The 20,000-nt window shown below is 19.9% G+C and overlaps 7 protein-coding genes across 7 annotated transcripts in view; 2 read left to right on the top strand and 5 right to left on the bottom strand.

Annotated features, from left to right (window-relative positions):
- Nucleotides 1–691: 691 nt before the first annotated feature.
- On the top strand, nt 692–1,860 carry PF3D7_0828000 (rhomboid protease ROM3; the record flags this gene model as incomplete). Its single annotated transcript, XM_002808838.1, has 4 exons — nt 692–816; nt 904–1,032; nt 1,193–1,633; nt 1,752–1,860. 4 exons carry the CDS (start codon nt 692–694, stop codon nt 1,858–1,860), a joined length of 804 nt encoding a protein of 267 aa, XP_002808884.1.
- A 476-nt stretch (nt 1,861–2,336) lies between these two features.
- PF3D7_0828100 (conserved Plasmodium protein, unknown function) lies at nt 2,337–5,630 on the bottom strand (the record flags this gene model as incomplete). Its single annotated transcript, XM_024473176.1, has 2 exons — nt 2,337–3,695; nt 3,888–5,630. 2 exons carry the CDS (start codon nt 5,628–5,630, stop codon nt 2,337–2,339), a joined length of 3,102 nt encoding a protein of 1,033 aa, XP_024328893.1.
- A 640-nt stretch (nt 5,631–6,270) lies between these two features.
- Nucleotides 6,271–10,716, top strand: PF3D7_0828200 (leucine--tRNA ligase, putative; the record flags this gene model as incomplete). The annotated part of the gene is made up of 1 exon (XM_001349208.1): nt 6,271–10,716. One exon carries the CDS (start codon nt 6,271–6,273, stop codon nt 10,714–10,716), a length of 4,446 nt encoding a protein of 1,481 aa, XP_001349244.1.
- Nucleotides 10,717–11,024: 308 nt separating this feature from the next.
- Nucleotides 11,025–12,683, bottom strand: PF3D7_0828300 (conserved protein, unknown function; the record flags this gene model as incomplete). The annotated part of the gene is made up of 1 exon (XM_001349207.1): nt 11,025–12,683. The coding sequence occupies one exon, from the start codon at nt 12,681–12,683 to the stop codon at nt 11,025–11,027; it is 1,659 nt and encodes a 552-aa protein (XP_001349243.1).
- Nucleotides 12,684–14,093: 1,410 nt separating this feature from the next.
- On the bottom strand, nt 14,094–15,863 carry PF3D7_0828400 (mitochondrial inner membrane protein OXA1, putative; the record flags this gene model as incomplete). Its single annotated transcript, XM_001349206.1, has 1 exon — nt 14,094–15,863. One exon carries the CDS (start codon nt 15,861–15,863, stop codon nt 14,094–14,096), a length of 1,770 nt encoding a protein of 589 aa, XP_001349242.1.
- Nucleotides 15,864–16,749: 886 nt separating this feature from the next.
- PF3D7_0828500 (translation initiation factor eIF-2B subunit alpha, putative) lies at nt 16,750–18,409 on the bottom strand (the record flags this gene model as incomplete). Its single annotated transcript, XM_001349205.1, has 4 exons — nt 16,750–17,436; nt 17,738–17,951; nt 18,089–18,164; nt 18,358–18,409. 4 exons carry the CDS (start codon nt 18,407–18,409, stop codon nt 16,750–16,752), a joined length of 1,029 nt encoding a protein of 342 aa, XP_001349241.1.
- Nucleotides 18,410–19,898: 1,489 nt separating this feature from the next.
- The window catches only part of PF3D7_0828600 (folate transporter 1), a gene marked incomplete at both ends in the record, with an annotated part of 2,234 nt that continues 2,132 nt past the window's right edge, over nt 19,899–20,000 (bottom strand). Inside the window, one exon of the mRNA XM_001349204.1 lies at nt 19,899–20,000. This exon is cut by the window's right edge and continues 1,157 nt beyond it. Coding sequence (XP_001349240.1) covers nt 19,899–20,000 — 102 coding nt within the window.

Genomic DNA, 20,000 nt, shown 5'->3' on the forward strand with positions numbered 1-20,000 from the left:
ACTTTTTTTTTTTTTTTTTTTTTTTTTATATATATATATATATATATATCTAAAATAATAATCTTTTAATGTATGTTCCTTTGAATAAAAAAATATTAGAATACCATTTTTACAACATGTTAAAAGGTTTATTGAATTCATTTATGTTAACACATTTGAATATATGTATATTCTTAATCATATTATAATTTCTTCGATGTATTCTTTTTCTTTTCTTTTCTTTTTTGTGTGTTGGGTTGTAAAGTTCAAAAATTTGAAAGGATCATGAGGAGTGTAAATACAGGTTTGGTTTTGTAAACATGTAAATCTAGAGAATACATATAAAAAAAAAAAAAAAAAAAGGAGTATAAAGGCCTTACGAAAGTAATATATATATATATATATATATATATATATATATATATAATTGTATTTCCTTTTTGTACGCGTTATATATTTTCAAAAATTCATCTGTTACTATATGGAAGCTTCTCTTATCTATCTTGATTTTTTATGATAATACAACATATATATATATATATATATATAATATAATTCCATGTATTTATTTTGTCGCTTATTTATTTATAGGTACATAAATGTGTGTATGATTAAATATATTATATCTAGCATTACTAATTCTTTATATATATATATATATATATATATATTTATATTTATATTTATTTCATTAAAATATTAATCCCACGCAATGTTAAGAAAAGATATTGAAAGTGATGAAGATGGTGTTGTATCATCTGAAAATATTAAGCTCCTTGAAAGACAGACAAAAAATAAATACGTCGATATTTTATTTCCTGGGATAGAATTAAATAAGTAATATTTATAACATGAACTCACAAGAACAAATAAATAATATATATATATATATAAACATATATTTATATATTTAATATTATGTAGAATTATTGTATGGATAAGTTTTTTTCAAATAATTATTTATATTTTAAGTTGTTTATTAAGTGAAAACTTGAGCACACCAAATGTTCATATTTTGATCTTACTCGGGGCAACTTATGGTCCTTTAATTAAGTAGGAATATATATGGAAACTAAAATGTATTAGTATATGTATAATTAAAATATATTTGACGATAATATATATATATATATATATATATATATATATATATATATATATATGTATGTATATGTTTGTGTGTTTATTTTCTTATTTTATTTATATTTTTTAGGGAAGGGCAATATTGGAGACTTGTGCTACCGATTTTCTTACATGCCAATTTATGGCATTTGATTATAAATATTTTGTGTATCCTAAATTTAGGTTTAATAATTGAAAGTAAATATAAGAAGTCAAAATTCTTATTAATATATTTTTTATCTGGAGCAACAGGAAATATTCTCACAACTATTTGTAATCCTTGTCAGCTAGCTGTAGGAGCATCAACTAGTGGGTTTGGATTAATTGGCTGTTCAATATTTGAAATATTTTTAGCTTGGAAGAATTTAACAAGAAAGGCTAAGAATTATTATATTCTTAATATTTTTTTATTTCTATTATTTTTTATGTTTGTTAGCTTCTCTCCTTCAGTTGATCTTTTTGGTCATATAGGTGGATTCCTTTGTGGAGCCTTTTTATGTTGTCATTATAATAAATTCATAGGATACAATATGTAAATATGAAAATGAAACAATATATATTAAACATTACACATATATGCAACTCATAATATGATATACATATATATATATATATATATATTAACATTTTATACATTTTATTTTCCTTAGTTTTCAAAAGTTTCTATATTATAGCTTTTTTTTTATTTGCTCATTAATTATTATTTACTTGCCTGTAAGATTATACATTATTAATATGCCATGTGGAATGATCTATTAAACAGCATATCACATTTCTTCAAAAAAAAATAAAATTTGAATAAATTGGAATAAATATAATAAAATAAGGAAACCTCTCATATGTTATAAACAAAATGAAAATTTCATATTTATGATATATATATATATATATATATATATATATATATATATATATATGTATTGAAGTTGGATGATTATTAAGAATTCATTCTTTTATATTATATGGTTATTAATGAATATAAAAAAAAAAAAAAAGTTGTAAGTTTAAAAGACAAAAAAATTAATACATAAATAGGTGATATATGTAGATAGCAAGTAAATGCTTTATGGATAAAACAAAAAATAAAAAATATACAAACATATAAATATATATATATATATATATATATAATTTAACATAACACATTTTACAACATTACATTTTTGTTACCATTTGTATTTGTGTGTGTGTTTTTTTTTTTTTTTTTTTTTTTTTTTTTTTAATTATTTTCTTCATTATAATAACCCTTCCTTCTCCTTTTTAATAACAAGGGCATACATTTTTTTGTACATTTTGTCTATATAATTTGTAAGATCTTTCTTATTTTCTTTTATGTTAGCATCATTTTTAAAAATATTTTGTATAAATTGGTCAAACATATCATCATAATTCTTTAATTCATTTATAATCAGAATAAGTATGAATGAAGGCCTAATGAACTCACCTGTATAAATAAAATCTAATAAATTCATTTTGGTTTTGGTTTGTTTCCTTATCCTCCTTTGATTATTTATATATATAAATGAATTTTCCCACTTCATATAATCATTGATTACATTTGTAATATGTAAAATATTGTTCTTTATACCTTTGTTTATTTGTTCTTTCATTTTTTTGTGAAATATTAAAGATAATATATGAACAATGAGTCTCTTACTCAATAATATATAATGATCAAGAGATGCACTAAATAATAAAGGTAATAGTAATCTTAATAATAAATAATAATTAAAAAATATATCTCCTTGATTTAAGAATTTTTCCAATAATACATTTTTTATATAATCCTCATTAGATGTAGTAAGATTTAGTTTTTTATTACAAACGAATCTATTCATTTTATCTAAAAATATATATAAAGTTTTTTCAAATATATCATCACTATTGAATATTACACACTTTTCTTTTTCTACACGATGAGCATTATTATTTTGTATATTTTTCTTTTTCTTTACAACTTTTATGTTGTTTATATTTTGAAAATCTTGGCTGTTTATATACTCGACAAGAAAAAAGCATTCACATATGGAACTTAATTCATATAAACTTAAATCATTATCATAAATATTAAAATGAAAAGGTTCCTTGTACAAAAGATTACTATTTTTATCATCATACATATTATATGTTACATTTATTTTTTGATTATCTATGGACACATTATTATGAGAGCTTCCATTTATTCCACGTGTTTCTTTTCTTTTTATTAAATGATTCGTGTCATTTATTTCATTAAAATTTTTATCTTCCTTTTGATAATTATATATATATCTGTTGACATAATTTATGAAAGAGTTCTCAAGTAATTGAATAAAATTTTTTTTATTTTTTAGGTGTCCTGGATTAAATAAAGAGATTCTTAAAAAGGATTTGAATATGTAGGTTACATATTTGATATCTACAATGTTTGCTTTACATTTAATTAAACTATTGTGATAATTTATTTGTTCTGGTGTACTACAAGTATTTTCATATTGAAGATTATTTTGAATGTTTCGATTCTTCTTATTATTACATTTTGACAATATATTATTTTGTTCTGGGTTATTTTCATTCAGTTGACCATATGTTTGATCTTGTCCAATAAATTTTTCCTGTACATTATTAAATATGTTATTAAATATGTTATTACATGTATTATTACATGTATCATTACATGTATCATTACATGTATCATTACATGTATCATTACATGTATCATTACATGTATTATTATATATATCATTACATGTATCATTACATGTATTATTATATATATATTTATTTTTTTTATTATTTATATTTACATTGTTAAGATAGTCCCTTTGATATCCCATAGTTTGTATATAGGATTCATTACTATAAGAAGAATTATACAATATGATGTCCAAAATATGAGCTATTTTTTCTTGTAGATGAAAAACATATGGTAATCTACTTCTTAAAACTTTTTTTTTTTTTTTTTTTTTTTTTTTTAATTTGAAATATATAGTAGTGTCAGCCCACCAATTTAAATATAAGGTAAAATGACAGTATGATGATAAGACAAGAAACATATAGATGTATTCATTATTGTGATTATAATTACAAGAAGAAATATAATTATCAGAAGATCTAATAATAGAATCACATAGGTATTTCATGGACAAAAAATTGTGATAATACTTTTTAAAAGGTGTAGTCTTACCATTCTCGCTATTATTAGAAATATGAATATTATTATTATTATTATTATTATTATTATTATCATTAATGTTATTATTTTTTTTGGATTCCATTAGTTGGTTTTTACTTTTTCTACTCTCATCATATGGTATCATATATAAAAGAATCTTATCATTTTTTGTAAAATTCAACAAAAGATTGGTACATGCTAAGATAATTTCATATATATTCAAGAAAGGTAAATATGTTTGTATATTTTTTTTAATAAGCATATTCAAATCTAAATCATAATATTGTGATATTAATAAAATATAATATAACTGGTTTATTAAATTTAAGTTCACTATATTTTTGAATGATTGTATATTTTTTTGTAGCATATTATTATAATAGGTAACATACATTTGAATGATTATATCATTGGTTGTATTATTATTTAAGGAATGTATTATATAATATAGAAAGATTAAAAAATTATTTTTGATGTCCTTTTGTGTTTGTAAAAATCGTACGAAATTAATTCTTAACAATAGTTTATTCGTTAATAAATTCGATATGAATTTATTAAAAATATGGTTATTATATAAATGTTGAATTATATAATAAGAATAAATAACTTTTTCTTGTATATCATTAAATTGTTTGTTACATAATATGAGATAAAATATTTTTTGTATTAATCTAATTTCGTTAATATGAAAAATGCATAAAAGATTAAAATATTTGAATAAAGAATTTAAAGAAGAATACTTTTTTGATATAATCATAAAATTGATACATTCTTTAATATAATTTATTATATGTGAATTATTATATATATTTTCATTTATTATAATAATATCTTTATATAATTCAGATAACATTAATAAATGTGTTGAGAAAAAAAGAAAATCATTCTTATTTTTAAATTTATCATTACATATAAAATCTAATATCATCAGAATTTTATCCTTTTCACAACCATTTCCTTTTATAAGCTCATACATTTTTTCTTGAATATATTCATACTTCAAATGTTTATCTTCTATATTATGTAGCATATTGTTATTATTACATACATTGTGATTAACTATAATATCTTCATTTATATGATTCTCACATGATAATTTATCATCATCATCATCATTATTGTTATTATTATTATAACATGTTGACGTTTTCCTTTTTTTATTTTTACATATTTGTTTCTCTTTAATAATAACATTGTCACAATTTATGAACCGACGGTCACCATTGTAATATATGGATCCACTTTTTAAAAAATAAAAATTATTAGAACAATGGCAAATAAACCTTTCAATATTTATGTAGGTACCCTCTAAACTACTGACCATATGAATAAATCTTCTACATTTTGCATAATGATAATATTTATAAAACATCATATATAATAAGAAAATATGTGCGTAGTTCAGCAAAAATTTGTGGCCTATATAAAAAATAAAAAAATAAAAAAATAAAAAAATAAAAATAAAATATATATATATATATATATATATATATATATATATATATATATATATATATATGTATAATATTTATTTATTTGTAGCATAAAAATTATATACGGCTCCAATTTTTTTTATATATTATGATATGATAGTGCTTATGATTAATATATACATATATATAATTATTTCAATTGTTTTATAAATTAATATGAGTACATCTTTTGTGGAGATAAAAAAAAAAAAAAATGAGTACTATAAATTAATAATATATCATAATATATTATATAATATAACGTTATATCGTTGAGCGAATGTAAATTTTTTTATTTTTGCATATTTTGCTTGGAGTTCCCCAAAAGATTAATATTTCAACAAAATAAAATATACAGAAATAAAAAAAAAATAAAAAAAATAAAAAAAATAAAAAAAAATAAATAAATAAATAAATACATACATATATATATATATACATATATACATATATATATTTATGTGTAATATCATTTTTATTGTTATATTTAATTTTATTTAATTTAATTTACATTTGATTAATGATTTATATAAATAATATGTTATGTTTTTTAAGTTTGTCCGCTTTTTAATATACATATTTCTGTACTCCTTATGCTATCAACATGTTAACAATGTTTTTGCGTTACATATTAATAAATATAAGAATGTGTTTTTATTTGAATCACCTAGTGTGTTAATAAAGAACAGAAGAAACTATAAGAGGAAAATATATTCACATGACGAAGAAAAAGGAAAGTACGATTTTCATAGGATTGAGGAAAAATGGCAAACCATATGGAATTCAAAGCGTTTGTTAGATAAGGACTTTGAGCAGTATAACAAAATTAATTTGGGAAGAAAAGAAAAAAAGGAAAAGAGACATAAGGATAAACAAAATGGTTTCATTGACAAACCATATAACGATGTATACGAAAAAGGTGATAATACATATAAATATAATAAGAAAAAGTTTTACATATTAGATATGTTTCCTTATCCTTCCTCAGAAGGATTACATGTAGGTCATATATTATGTTTTACGATAACCGATATTATTAGTAAATTTAAAAAAATGAATAATTATTGTGTTTTTCATCCGATTGGTTGGGATTCCTTTGGATTACCATGTGATAGATTATCGATGAAAAAAAAAATTGATCCTAGAGAAATTATACATAAAAATATATCTAATTTTAAAAATCAATTAATAAAATTAGGTTTTCTTTTTAATTGGGAAAGTGAAATAAATACATGTGATGAAAATTATTATAAATGGACACAGTGGATAATTATACAATTGTTTTTAAATAATTTAAGTTATAAAAAACGTTCCTATGTTAATTGGTCAAATGAATTACGTTGTGTTATATCAAATGATGAATTAAGAAATGAAATCAATTTACAATATCTGAATATACAAAAAATTAAATTATTACAATGGTATCTTAAAATTACCAAATATGCAAATCGTCTAATCAAAGATCTAAATATGATTCATTGGCCTATGAAAATTAAAAACATGCAAATTAATTGGATTGGGAAAAAAACAGGTATATTTCTAAAAGCTCGAATTATTTCCTTAGACAAGTTTTTAAATAATACTCATTTCAATTTTGTTAACATCAAGAAGTCTTATAATAACAATATGATAAATGTATTTTATAATAATATTTTTAATCACCTTTTTTTTATATTTATAAATTATATTTTATCTATATTTACTTTTCACATGTATATCAATAATCCAAATGAACAAAAACAACAACAAAAAAAAAATACACATATAAAAGAATTAAATAATAAAATACAAAAATATAATTATATTAACAAATACGATTTTTTCTTTTCCTATCATCAAAACGATCTTTTTCTTTTCTTTTCCTTTTTTTTTAATTATTATCATAATAGAAATATTGACCAAATGAAAAAACAAAAATTGAATCTTCCAACGGAACCTTTTAAAAATGAACAAATTCGTGTTAGTCATAATAAAGAAAATAATAACAATTCATCAAATCTTGAGACAAATTGGGTAAGTTTTAATATACAAAATTGTAATGATATGATAATAAATATTTTGTTCAATAATATGGAAACCTATAATGAAAACTATTTCTTGTACCCCCTTAAAGATGCTACAAAAGGTAAAAATTATATAAATGGTCATAATAGTAATGACAATATGTTTAATGACAATATGTTTAATGACAATATGTTTGATGACAATATGTTTGATGACAATATGTTGAAGGACCAAAATTCATATGTACAAATTTTTTTAAATAAAAATGAAGTTATTCTTCAGAATGATAAATTAATAATAAGCGTTAATCATCCAAATATTAGAAATATTGTTAATCACAATCCTTTTTTATTAAAATTTATTGATAAAATGGTTCTTGAAAACGATACTGTAAGATTAAAAAATGAAGAATTATATTTCACAGGTTCAGTTATTTATTTTCCCATAATGAATAAAATGATTCCTGTTTTTTTATGTGCATATATTTTGGATAATAATAAAAATTTCCTCTTTTTGAAAAAGGAGATGACACAAACACAGGACAAAAATAGCAATACTAATATATCATTATTGTATAAAATGTTGCAAGATTCAAATTATAGTAAAAAAAAAAATATTTATAATTTAAAAGATTGGTTATTTTCAAGACAAAGATATTGGGGAGAACCATTTCCTTTTCTTTATAAAATGAAAGATAAAAATGGATATATGGATAACACTAAAATTAAGAATGATGATCATATGAATGAAAATAATCATAATAATAATATGTTGAGTGATTGTAAAGATATTAATAATTTTTCAAATTATAATGATCAAAATAATAATAAAAAAATAAGAATAAGAAAAGTGATAAACTCGCCAAACAATAACATATATATAGATGATATTCCTTTAAAGTTACCAAACTTTAATAAAAAAATATATGAAATAGATCCTCATAACGAACAGGATGTAAATAATATTTCTTCTGTTTTGTCAAGATTTAAAAAGTGGATGATTACCAAAAAATATAATATGCTATACAAACGAGAAAGTGATATAATGCCACAATGGGCTGGATCAAGTTGGTATTTTCTCAGATATATTGATTCAAAAAATAAAAAACGAATATTTAATAAAAAAAAAATTAACTCATGGCTACCTGTAGATTTATATGTTGGAGGAAGTGAACATGCTGTTTTGCATTTATTATATTCGAGATTTTTTCATAAATTCTTATATGATTTGAAATTAACCAAACACAAAGAACCTTTTCAAAAGCTATTTAATCAAGGACTTCTGTTAAATACAACCTCATTCTATTTATATACCACCTTAGATAATAAACCTGTTAGTTTTGATCAAATTAATGAAAAGAAAATAAATACTAATGCATACGATTATACAAATCGAGGCACAAATCATCATATCCAACTAAATAAAAAAGAAAACGAAAAAAAAAAAAAAACGTATAGCCAAAATGTTTGTGAAACAACTAATTTATTAACGAGTCAGGTTTTACCTGACCATGCAAGCTTTTGTTCAGGTGATCAAAATGGAAATATAAATAAAGAATTAAAAAATGAAAGAAATGAAAATATGAAAGAAAAGGACATAGATATTTTGAGAAAAAGTAAAATAAATGATGATATGAAAGAAAAGGCGATAGATATGTTGGGAAAAAATAGAATAAATGATGATATGAAAGAAAAGGCGATAGATATGTTGGGAAAAAATAAAATAAATGATGATATGAAAGAGAATGTGATAGATATGTTGGGAAAAAATAATTACACAATAGTTGATAATAAGTATAAGAAATTTTTAATTGAAGAAGATTATGTAAAGGAAGGAAAGGATCAGAAATATTATTTGAAGAGTTTTCCGTCCATCGAAGTACAACCAAATTACGAAAAAATGTCTAAATCGAAAGGGAACACGATAAACCCATTAGATATAGTAAAAACATATGGATCAGATTGTTTACGATTACATATATTATTTTTAGGTCCCGTAGATCAAAATAAGAAATGGACAACTAAAGGAATAAAAGGAACGTTTAAGTTTTTAAATAATTTATATAATTTATTTATACAAAGATGTGATATAAAAAATAATAAAGAGAGTAATAAAAAGAATGTGTGCACACGTGTAGTAGATAATAGTATGAATGATATGATGTTCCATAAAGATAATATTGAGAAAAGTGCTAACCACATTTTATCAAATAATGGATATGAAAAAAAGAAAAAGATAAATTTAGAAAATGGAGAAAAAAAAATAGAATATATGATTTGTAAAAATTGTAAGAGGAAGAGTAGTAATAAAAAATTAATTTTAAATTTTTTAAAAAATAAATATGGGTTTATAATAGCAAATGAAAAATATAAAAAAGTAAATGATTATGTAAACATAATATTAAAAAATGATTCACATGTATTTAATAAATTATCTGATAAAATAAAAAAGATAAAAATAGAAGATATTGAAAATGAAAAGAAAAAAAAAGTAAATTATTATATAGAAAAAATTACGAATTGTATTAATGATATAAAATTAAATACAGCTGTATCTTTTTTTATGAAATTCTATAATGAAATAAAAACATGGGATATTGTTCCTTTAAAAATATTTATTATATTTGTAAAATTGTTATATCCATTTTGTCCACATATTTGTGAAGAGTTTTGGTTTTATTATTTAAAAAGATATAAAATTAAAAAAAGAAAAAAACTATGTTATTTCTGTAATTCAAATTTGTTATATTATGGAAAGTGGCCTTCCTTATTCGAAATAAAACAAAACAAATTGGTCAACATATCTATAAAACTGAATAACAAGCATATAACATTTCTTCAGAGGGATGTATCTAGTACCTCTGACATAACAGAAGAAGCAACTAACTTGATAAAACATAAAATCGAAAATGAAATGAAAAAGGGGAAGAAAATTGTTAACATAGTAAATATTCCAAATAAAGTAATAAATTTTATAATTAAATAGAAAAATGTAAATACATATATGTACACAAATATATATATATATATATATATATATATATATATATATATATGTGTATGTGTGTGTATGTGTGTGTGTGTATGTGTATATATGTGCATGATTGTTTGTATATATAACTATATTTATATATTAAAAAAATATATATGTATATATGTATATATATTTACATATTTACATATTATTTATATTATTATTCTGTGAATATATTTACATCGTTTAATGGTATATATATTTTATTATATTATTATTATGTGAATATATTTACATCGTTTAATGGTATATATATTTTATTATATTTTTATTATGTTTTTTTTCGTGATTTTATTTAATTTTAATTCGACTTCTTTTAATTCTTTTTCCAAATTTTTTTCCATAAATGTTTCATTGTAGACTGAATTTTTCAAACATTGTATTTGATTTTTAATAGCTTGATATATTAATTGTAATAATTCTTGATCTGTTTTTTTTATTAAATTATTATAACATGGACATGAGTCTTTATCTCTTAGGTCGTATGCTATACCCATGGCATCTCTAAAAATACCTGGGAAAGCCGATATTTGATAAACCTTCCTAAATCCTTGACTATCTATATCTTCTTTATCTTCATATTCTTCTAATGGGACCAATTTTAATTTTCGATTATATAATTCATCTTTATAATCATAATCTGGTGGTGGCCAATCGGGAAGAACATACCACCAGCGTATTAATAATTGAGCTACTAATTTTTCTTTATTCGATCTATTTCTTGGATCAAAGGTACCTATACAAATAGAATCATTTTCGTTATCATTAAAATGGTTATTTCCTTTATTATCTTTATGTTTATTTGTTTTATTTTTATTTTTTATTTTCGTTTTTGTTTTTTTTTGTTTTTTTTTTTGTTTTTTTGTTTTTTTTTTTGTTTTGGTTATTGTTTTTTTTTTTCTTTTTGATATGTCATTTGAATTTTTGCTTGTTTTTCTACAGCTAATTTTGGATAAACTAGTTTTTGCATTTATATTTTTGAATTTGTTATCTTTTTTGTTCTCACTACTTTTAAGTGTTGTTTTCTTATTAATTAATTTCGTTTTATTAGTTTGATACCTATTATTGTTATTCATACAAGTATTACTATAATGACTAGTATTGCCTAATTTATTTGTTTGAATATTTATTTTATTTTTTAAATTACTTCTTATGAGTATTGGTTCATCTGAATCATAGCTAGAGTAGTCTGAAGAATTATTATTATCATCATCTTTAAAATTATTTTTCTTTTCATAATAATTTTGGTTATTAAAATTATTAATATTATAATTCTTATCATTTTTTATTAAATTTAATAGACATACATCATCATCGCTGCTTGTATCTGATGAAGACGTTTCTTTTTGATTATCTTGATTAGCATATTTTGTATGAAGTTTAGAAGATTCTTGTTTGGATAAAAATATACCATGCTTCTCTTGATTCGAATTATTATCATTATTTATTTGGTTGCCTTGATGCGGCTGGTGTTCCTTCTCCTTCTCCTTCTCCTTCTCCTCCTCTTCCTCATTATTATTATTAAAAGGATTGTCATTTTTTTCATATTTTGTGTTGATAGTATGATTAATTCCATATGTTTTTAATAAAGGAACATCATCATCACTATCATCAATATTTGTAACTTGATTAATATAAAGTTCATTATTATTATTATTATTATTATTATTATCATCTATATTGTGGTTGTTATTTATTATGTTGACCTTTGTCATCTGCTCACTTAAATATTTTCTTATAATATTATCTTCTTTTGTATTCTTATTTATATACACATTGCTATGATATACATTGGTGACCTGATGAAACGAATTTTCTTCTTTTTTCTCATCCTCATTATTAATATTGAAGTTTTCATTTTCTTGTTCATATTCCTTATTTTTATAGTATGAATCGTTCATGTTATCTTGGTCTTCCATTTAAAAAAAAAAAAAAAAATTCTACATGTAATTTATTATTTGTTATATCTTACTTTTTATTTATAATTTTTGACAAAAACAAACTGGGATAAGATTGGGATAAAAATAAAAAGTGTGCACACAAAAATATATATATATATATATATATATATAATATTTTAATAATATATATTATTTATATCCTCTTATAGTTCCAATTAATATCTCTTTATTGTCTATTTCTCGAAATTATTATTTAATAATCTTTTCACAACATATTAAAAGAAAAAAGGGGAAAAAAGAAAAAAAAATTATAATATGTATATGCTTTATAATATTATAGATACGTTTATAATAATTTCCTTCTCTTTTTCTTATTATTTTGTTATCTGTAAAGAATATAATATATATTAACAAAATTAACAAGAAATATTATTTGTTGTTTATATAAAAATGAAGAAATTTACTTTTTTCATTTCTTCTTAAGATAAATAAGTAAAAAGGTAAAAAATGAAAGGCAAATCTAAGTGACAATATAAACATGGGACTAAAGAATTAAACATACAAAATGTATGGACCAATAAATATATAAATAAATATATATATATAATAATAATAATAAATGGAAACGGCGAAATTTTATAATTTATATACAATTAAAAAAAAATAAAAAAATAAAAAAAATAAAAAAAATAAAAAAAATAAAAAAACAATATACAAAAATAAACTTATATAAAAATATCTAGAAAGCTAAGAATTGAAAAGAAAAACTATAAGGTAAAAAAAAAAAAAAAAAAAAATAAAATAAAATAAAAATAAAAATAAAAATAAAAATATATATATTATATACATATATGCACACAAAAAAATATATATTTTTAAAAATTCCTAATTTTTTTTATTTTATTTGAAGTTAAGGGAATCTAGTTAAAATAAAAAAAAAAAAACGAAAAAATAAAATTAATTGAAAAAAAATATATATATATATATTTAATATGTATGTATTGAACATTCGGTAGTTCATGCTAAAGCAAGGGAGAAATAAATATATTTCATATTTTAAAAAAAGAGAAATTTGGTAATTATGAAAAATTCTTAAGATAAATAAAAATAAAAAAATAAAAAAATAAAAATATAAAAAGTCTCTCAAAGAGGGGAAGATGAGTATTTTTAAAAATTAGGCGTAATAATAAATACAAACTTAATTATATATTAAAAAGATATAATATATATATATATATATATATATGTTGTATTACTTATAAATATATGTACAAAAAAAAGATATCAACTTAATGATTTTCCAAACCAATATTAAGCCTAAAGAAAGTAGATTGTAGTATTTAATTTTTTTATTAATATATGGATCTATTATTTTATTCACATATATATATATATATATATATATATATATATATGTGTATATATATTTTATTTTTTCCTTTTGATTAAATCATTCATGTGTATTATTTTTTTTTGTGAAGTTGTTTGCTGTTGTGATGTGTTAGTACTCGTTATAAATCCCTTCGAATGTAAGGGTGGTAGGTCAAGGAAATTTTCTATAATTTTAATTTTACATATTTGTGTTATGAATAATTGAAAAAATGTATTTGTAATAAAATATATAAAAAGTCCAGATGGCATGGATTTAAAGAAAAGTACAGAGGATAAATAGAATAAGCGCATAGCAAGTTTTGTAATTTTTTTCATATTTTTTTGAAACTCTGTTTCTTCTTGGTTATTTAAATTTGATTGTTTATTATTTTCATTGATTTTTTTATCTATTAATAATGTTAATTCATTATTTGATAATAACAAGAGTGATGATAAGATAGGAAGAATGTAATATGGGTCTGGTAAGGATAGACTATCTAACCACAATGGGGATTCAAAAGTAAAGTCTTTAAAAATATCAGGATAAGATGCTATTCTTTTCATAGAAAAATAGAATATAAAAAATAAAGGTGTTTGAAAGAAAGCCATTAAAATAATAGATTTCGGTATTAATGATATACCATGTGTATTTCTTATATTTAAAATTTTTTTTTTAAATTCTACAGCTTTTTTAATATTTCCATCTTGTGCATTATCTTTTAATTTCTTTGTTAATTCTTTTAATAAAGGACTTAATATTTTTTGTTTCCTTCTATCTCTTTCTGAAGATATGGTTAAAGGCAAAATTATGATTCTCATAAATAATGTTGTCATTATAATTGAACTCATCCATGTACAATCAAAAAATAATTTTGTGGAATTTAATAAATCATATATTAATTTCACATACCAAGTGTTTTCATATATATCTACATCACTTTTTATATTAAGTTTACATTTTTCAATAATGAAATCTGTATATGGATATATATCTTCTGTTAGATTTACGTTAGTTTCTTCTTCATTTAAAGGGTATGTGCTTCCTTCATTACTCTTGTTATTATAAGCATAATCATTATTATTATTATAAATATTACCATCATTATAATTATTATCATCATTATAAACATTATCATCATTATAAATATTATCATCATTATTATTATTATTATTATTATTATTATTCATTTCCTTATTGGTTAAGGCTTTCCCATGTTCATCTTCTCTTTTGAGATGATCAATGTTCTTAGATACCCCCTTATCAGGATCTTCCTCACAGTGGGAAGTATCAAACTTGTCATTTATGTTTTTATCATTATGTTGTTTGTTAAAATAATTATTTATATTGTTTATGGGCATAGTGAAAAAAAATCTCGAGAATAGAGCAAGCCCACCAAATTTATCATGTACATTATTATTACAAAATGATTGTTTATTTCTTACATTATTTGTACTACATATAAATGTATTATAATATATATTATATATATTATATATATTATTTATGTTATGTTTGTTATATATATTATTTATGTTATGTTTGTTATATATATTATTGTTTTGTTTTATACTTATTTTATTTTTCTTATTCTTTATGTACCCCATTTTTATATACATTTGTATGAATTTATTAACAAGTATACTTTTGTCATATTGATATATATGATAATATGTATTATTTATATTACTTTTGTTATTTTCTATTTGATTTATTTTATTTGGGTTGGTACTCAACCCCTTTGTCCATTCTCCTTTATTTGTTCTGAAAGAAATATGATGAAAAATTATATTAAAATTACATTTGAGGGAATTATTTTGTTGAAACATGTTTTTGTGATCATATGAAAAAATTACCTACAAGGAAATTAATTAATATTTTGTACAAATAAAAATAAATAAATATAAATAAATAAATATAAATATATATATATATATATATATATATATATATATATATATTTTTCCCTTGAATGTTAAATTGTAAAGAGCTAAACTAGTTTCATTATTCATTAAAAAAAAATGTGTATATAAGTATGAATACCTTTTGATATATATATTTATATATATATATATATATATATATTTTTATTTATTTATTTATTTTTCGGGGTTAACATAAGGAATGAAATTGTTTTGAAGAGAAAAATATTATATTATTTTTAATAAATTTTACGGTCCAGGTTTAAATAACTTTTAAATGTATACAAATTAAAAAAGAAATATATACAAATATACATATATATTATACATAATAAAAAGATTTACTTAGGGGAGGTACGGAGGCCATAAATATATTATTCATATAAATTAACAACTGGATATAACGAATTGATGAATTTTGAAATAAAAAAGTATAAAGACATAACAAAGTATACAAAAAAAAAAAAAAATAATATATAAATATAAATAAATATATATATATTTATTTATTTATTTCATATTGGGTACCCAATTTATTATAAATGATAATTTAAAAAAAAAAAGTTGTCATTAAAAAATAGGTTAATCATAAAATGTCGGAATTTGTTTCTTATTGTTTAAAAATTAAATAATGAATATATGTATAAAATAAAAAAATAAAAATATATATATATATATATATATATATATATATTTATATATAATAGATTTTATTTTTGTGTATAATTCATATTATTATACACAAGCATGTAAATATATATATATATATATATTTTTTTTTTTATCCTTTGTGTTAGAAATAAAAGGCGTCATTTATATACAATTTACTAAGTTCATAAGATATATTAGAAGGTGGGAATATACCTATATCGGTATAGAAAAGTGTAATAAAATCTGGAGATACAAATTCATATATATTATTAAAATTATTTGTTACTGTTTGTGTACAAAATGTGTAAAAATCTTTTGAACATTTATTTTTATCAATTTTTAAAAACTTATATGCTTGACATGTTACATAAAATGGTTTTTTATATAATAAACATAATTCAGATATTAATTTGATACCCTTTTTATTTATTATTCCTCCATTATCTGTAACTATTTCTGATCCTATCAAAACGAAATCTATTTTATTTATTATATCTTTTACTTGTGTTAAATCTATCTTTGTTATATTTATATTTTCCTTATTTAATTCTTCTAAAAAATTCTCATCAAATTTCTTTTCTTTTTCTTCATAATTTAAATTTACCTGACTTGTGCAGGTAAAATAAATGGACACTTGTTTATTTTGATTTTTAACAACATCCATGATTAGAGATTTAACACAATCTGAGTTACTGTGTGTTAGTATAGTAGTATGTTTATTAAGGAACATAATATTGCTACTACTTCCGATAGTTTCAAGACTTTTTTGTAGGCTTGCTGAGAATTCATCCGCGTTATTTTCGATAACATTTTTAAGTACATGGAAGTTCTTTAACGAACAAATTTTAAAATAAACATAAACATAAAAATAAAAAAAAAAACAAAAATAAAAAAAAAAAAAAAACATATTATATGTGATATGATATATGTAATGTGTAATATGTAATATTTTATATGTAATATGTTATGTATAATATGTAATATGTTATGTGTAATATGTAATATGTAATATTTTATATGTAATATGTTATATGTTATGTATTATATATAATGTGTAATATGCATCATATATATTATTAAAATGTAGGACAAAATATATAAAATTTTTTTTTTTTTTTTTTAATATTTACATTTTCGTTGTGTGTGTATTTTTTTACAACAAAATGATGATATATATCACACGAGGAAATTATTGGATATATAGTCATTCTTTTGGAATGTGGGACAGATATAATATCTTGTTGTGTTTGATTATTATTAATAAAATTATTTAATTTACATTTTGCTTCATTCATATTAATAAATAATTCAAAGTTCGTTTCCGATATGCTATTTTTTAAGACACTGAAATTTAGGTATTAAACAGAAAACAACACATGTGTACATAAAAATATGTGATCAATTAAAAAAAAATTATATATATATATATATATATTTACACAATTGTTTTATTTATTTATTTATTTATTTATTTTTTATACTCGGATATTGATTTTATGGCTGCTATATGCATTTCTTCTTTTTCCTGAAAATAATATCTTCTGAAATTACGTACCACTATAAGCAGGAAATAAAATATATGTATATATATATATATATATATATATATATATGTATATTTATTTATATTGCCCTGTGAATCATATATACTAATAATGTATATATCATTTTATTGCAAAAAAATTTAAATAAAGTTAACATATAAATATATATATATATATATATATATATATATATAATATTGTCATACCATCGTGCTCTTCTTGTAAATCCTTCTGTTTCGTGTTATCGTAACATTCCATTTTAAAGAAAATATTTTATCATTATTTTTTGTACTCCTTAAATATATGTAAAGGAAGAAAAAAAAAAAAAAAAAAAAAAAAAAAATAATATTATTATCGTTAAATGTTGTATGATATTATTTTATTTATTTTGTTTTTTCTTTTATGTATTAAATAAAAGAAGCATTATGATGATGATACACATCATAATATTTGAATATATATACACAAAAAAAAAAAAAAAAAAAAAAAAAAAAAAAAATATTGAAAGAGATATTATAATAGGCACCTTAATAAAAAAAAAAAAAAAAATTTTAAGTTTAAAAGAATATTTTAATACCCAACCTAATAAAATATAGATTATATTATCTATTATATTTTTAATAGAGCACGTAAATAAAAATAATAAATGAATATACATACATATATATATTATATATATATTTATAAGAAATTATAAGAGAAAAAAAATGAAAGAATTAAAGTACATTTATATAATTTTAAGGTTTATATAAAAAAAAAAAAAAAATTCAATTAGAATTAGAATAATTGTTATATAGCCCAATTTTGGAATATATTATATATATATATATATATATATATATATATGTATATATTGTGTATGTGTGAAGATATAAGATATACAAAAAATAAATTATAATTATATATATATATGTTGCTAATATATGAATAGGTGTAATTCATTGTATTTTTTAAAAGGCTATAAATTTTGATATATTCATAAAATAAATTTATGTGTATTAAATTTTTATTATTGGACACTATATATTTTTTTTTTCTCTTTTCTTTAAAGGGATAAATAAAAGTTGATTAACAAAAAAAAAAAAAGAAAAAAAAGAATTGTCTAAATTATAATGTTATCATTTTTTCTTTATTTTTATAATGAATATGTCTTGATAAGAAAGGGTCTTGGTCTTGGTCTTGGTTTTTTATTTTTTTTTTTTAAATCATAATATGGTTAAGGGTTTATTGGCTAATTATGAATATAAATATATATTTTATACATACATATATTTATTTATTTATTTATTTATTTATATGTTAATTATAGTTGTTGTTTAAAATATTTAATTTAAAAAAAAATTAAATTACAAATGTAACCAAAAAAAAAAAAAATTAAAAATATATCATATATATCAAATATATCAAATATATGAGATGAATTAAAAATAATAATCAAATAAAAAAAAAAAAAAAAAGGAAAGAAGTAAAATAATACAAAATGTACAAAATGTACAAAATGTACAAAATATACAAAATGTACAAAATGTACAAAATGTACAAAATATACAAAATGTGTGTAAAGTAAAAAATTTTGAATCTATCATTAGATGATTTATGTGTAGGATCCTTTATTTCATAAGGTTATAATAGAATATATTATATGTTCATCTATTCATACGTTTATATGCTCAGATTCTTTTATATAATTTATTGATTTATTATTATTTCCTTTTTTTTTTTTTTTGTGTGTGTGTGTAGGCTCCTATTATTCCAAGGTTATGTCATCAATTTGCATGTCTGCAGAAAATTTGGTTATTTCAGATGAATCCGATTTTTGAGATGATATATAATCGGTGGATGGGTATGA

The sequence above is a fragment of the Plasmodium falciparum genome (assembly GCF_000002765.6).
Source record: "Plasmodium falciparum 3D7 genome assembly, chromosome: 8".
In the NCBI taxonomy this organism is placed as follows: Eukaryota; Apicomplexa; class Aconoidasida; order Haemosporida; family Plasmodiidae; genus Plasmodium; species Plasmodium falciparum.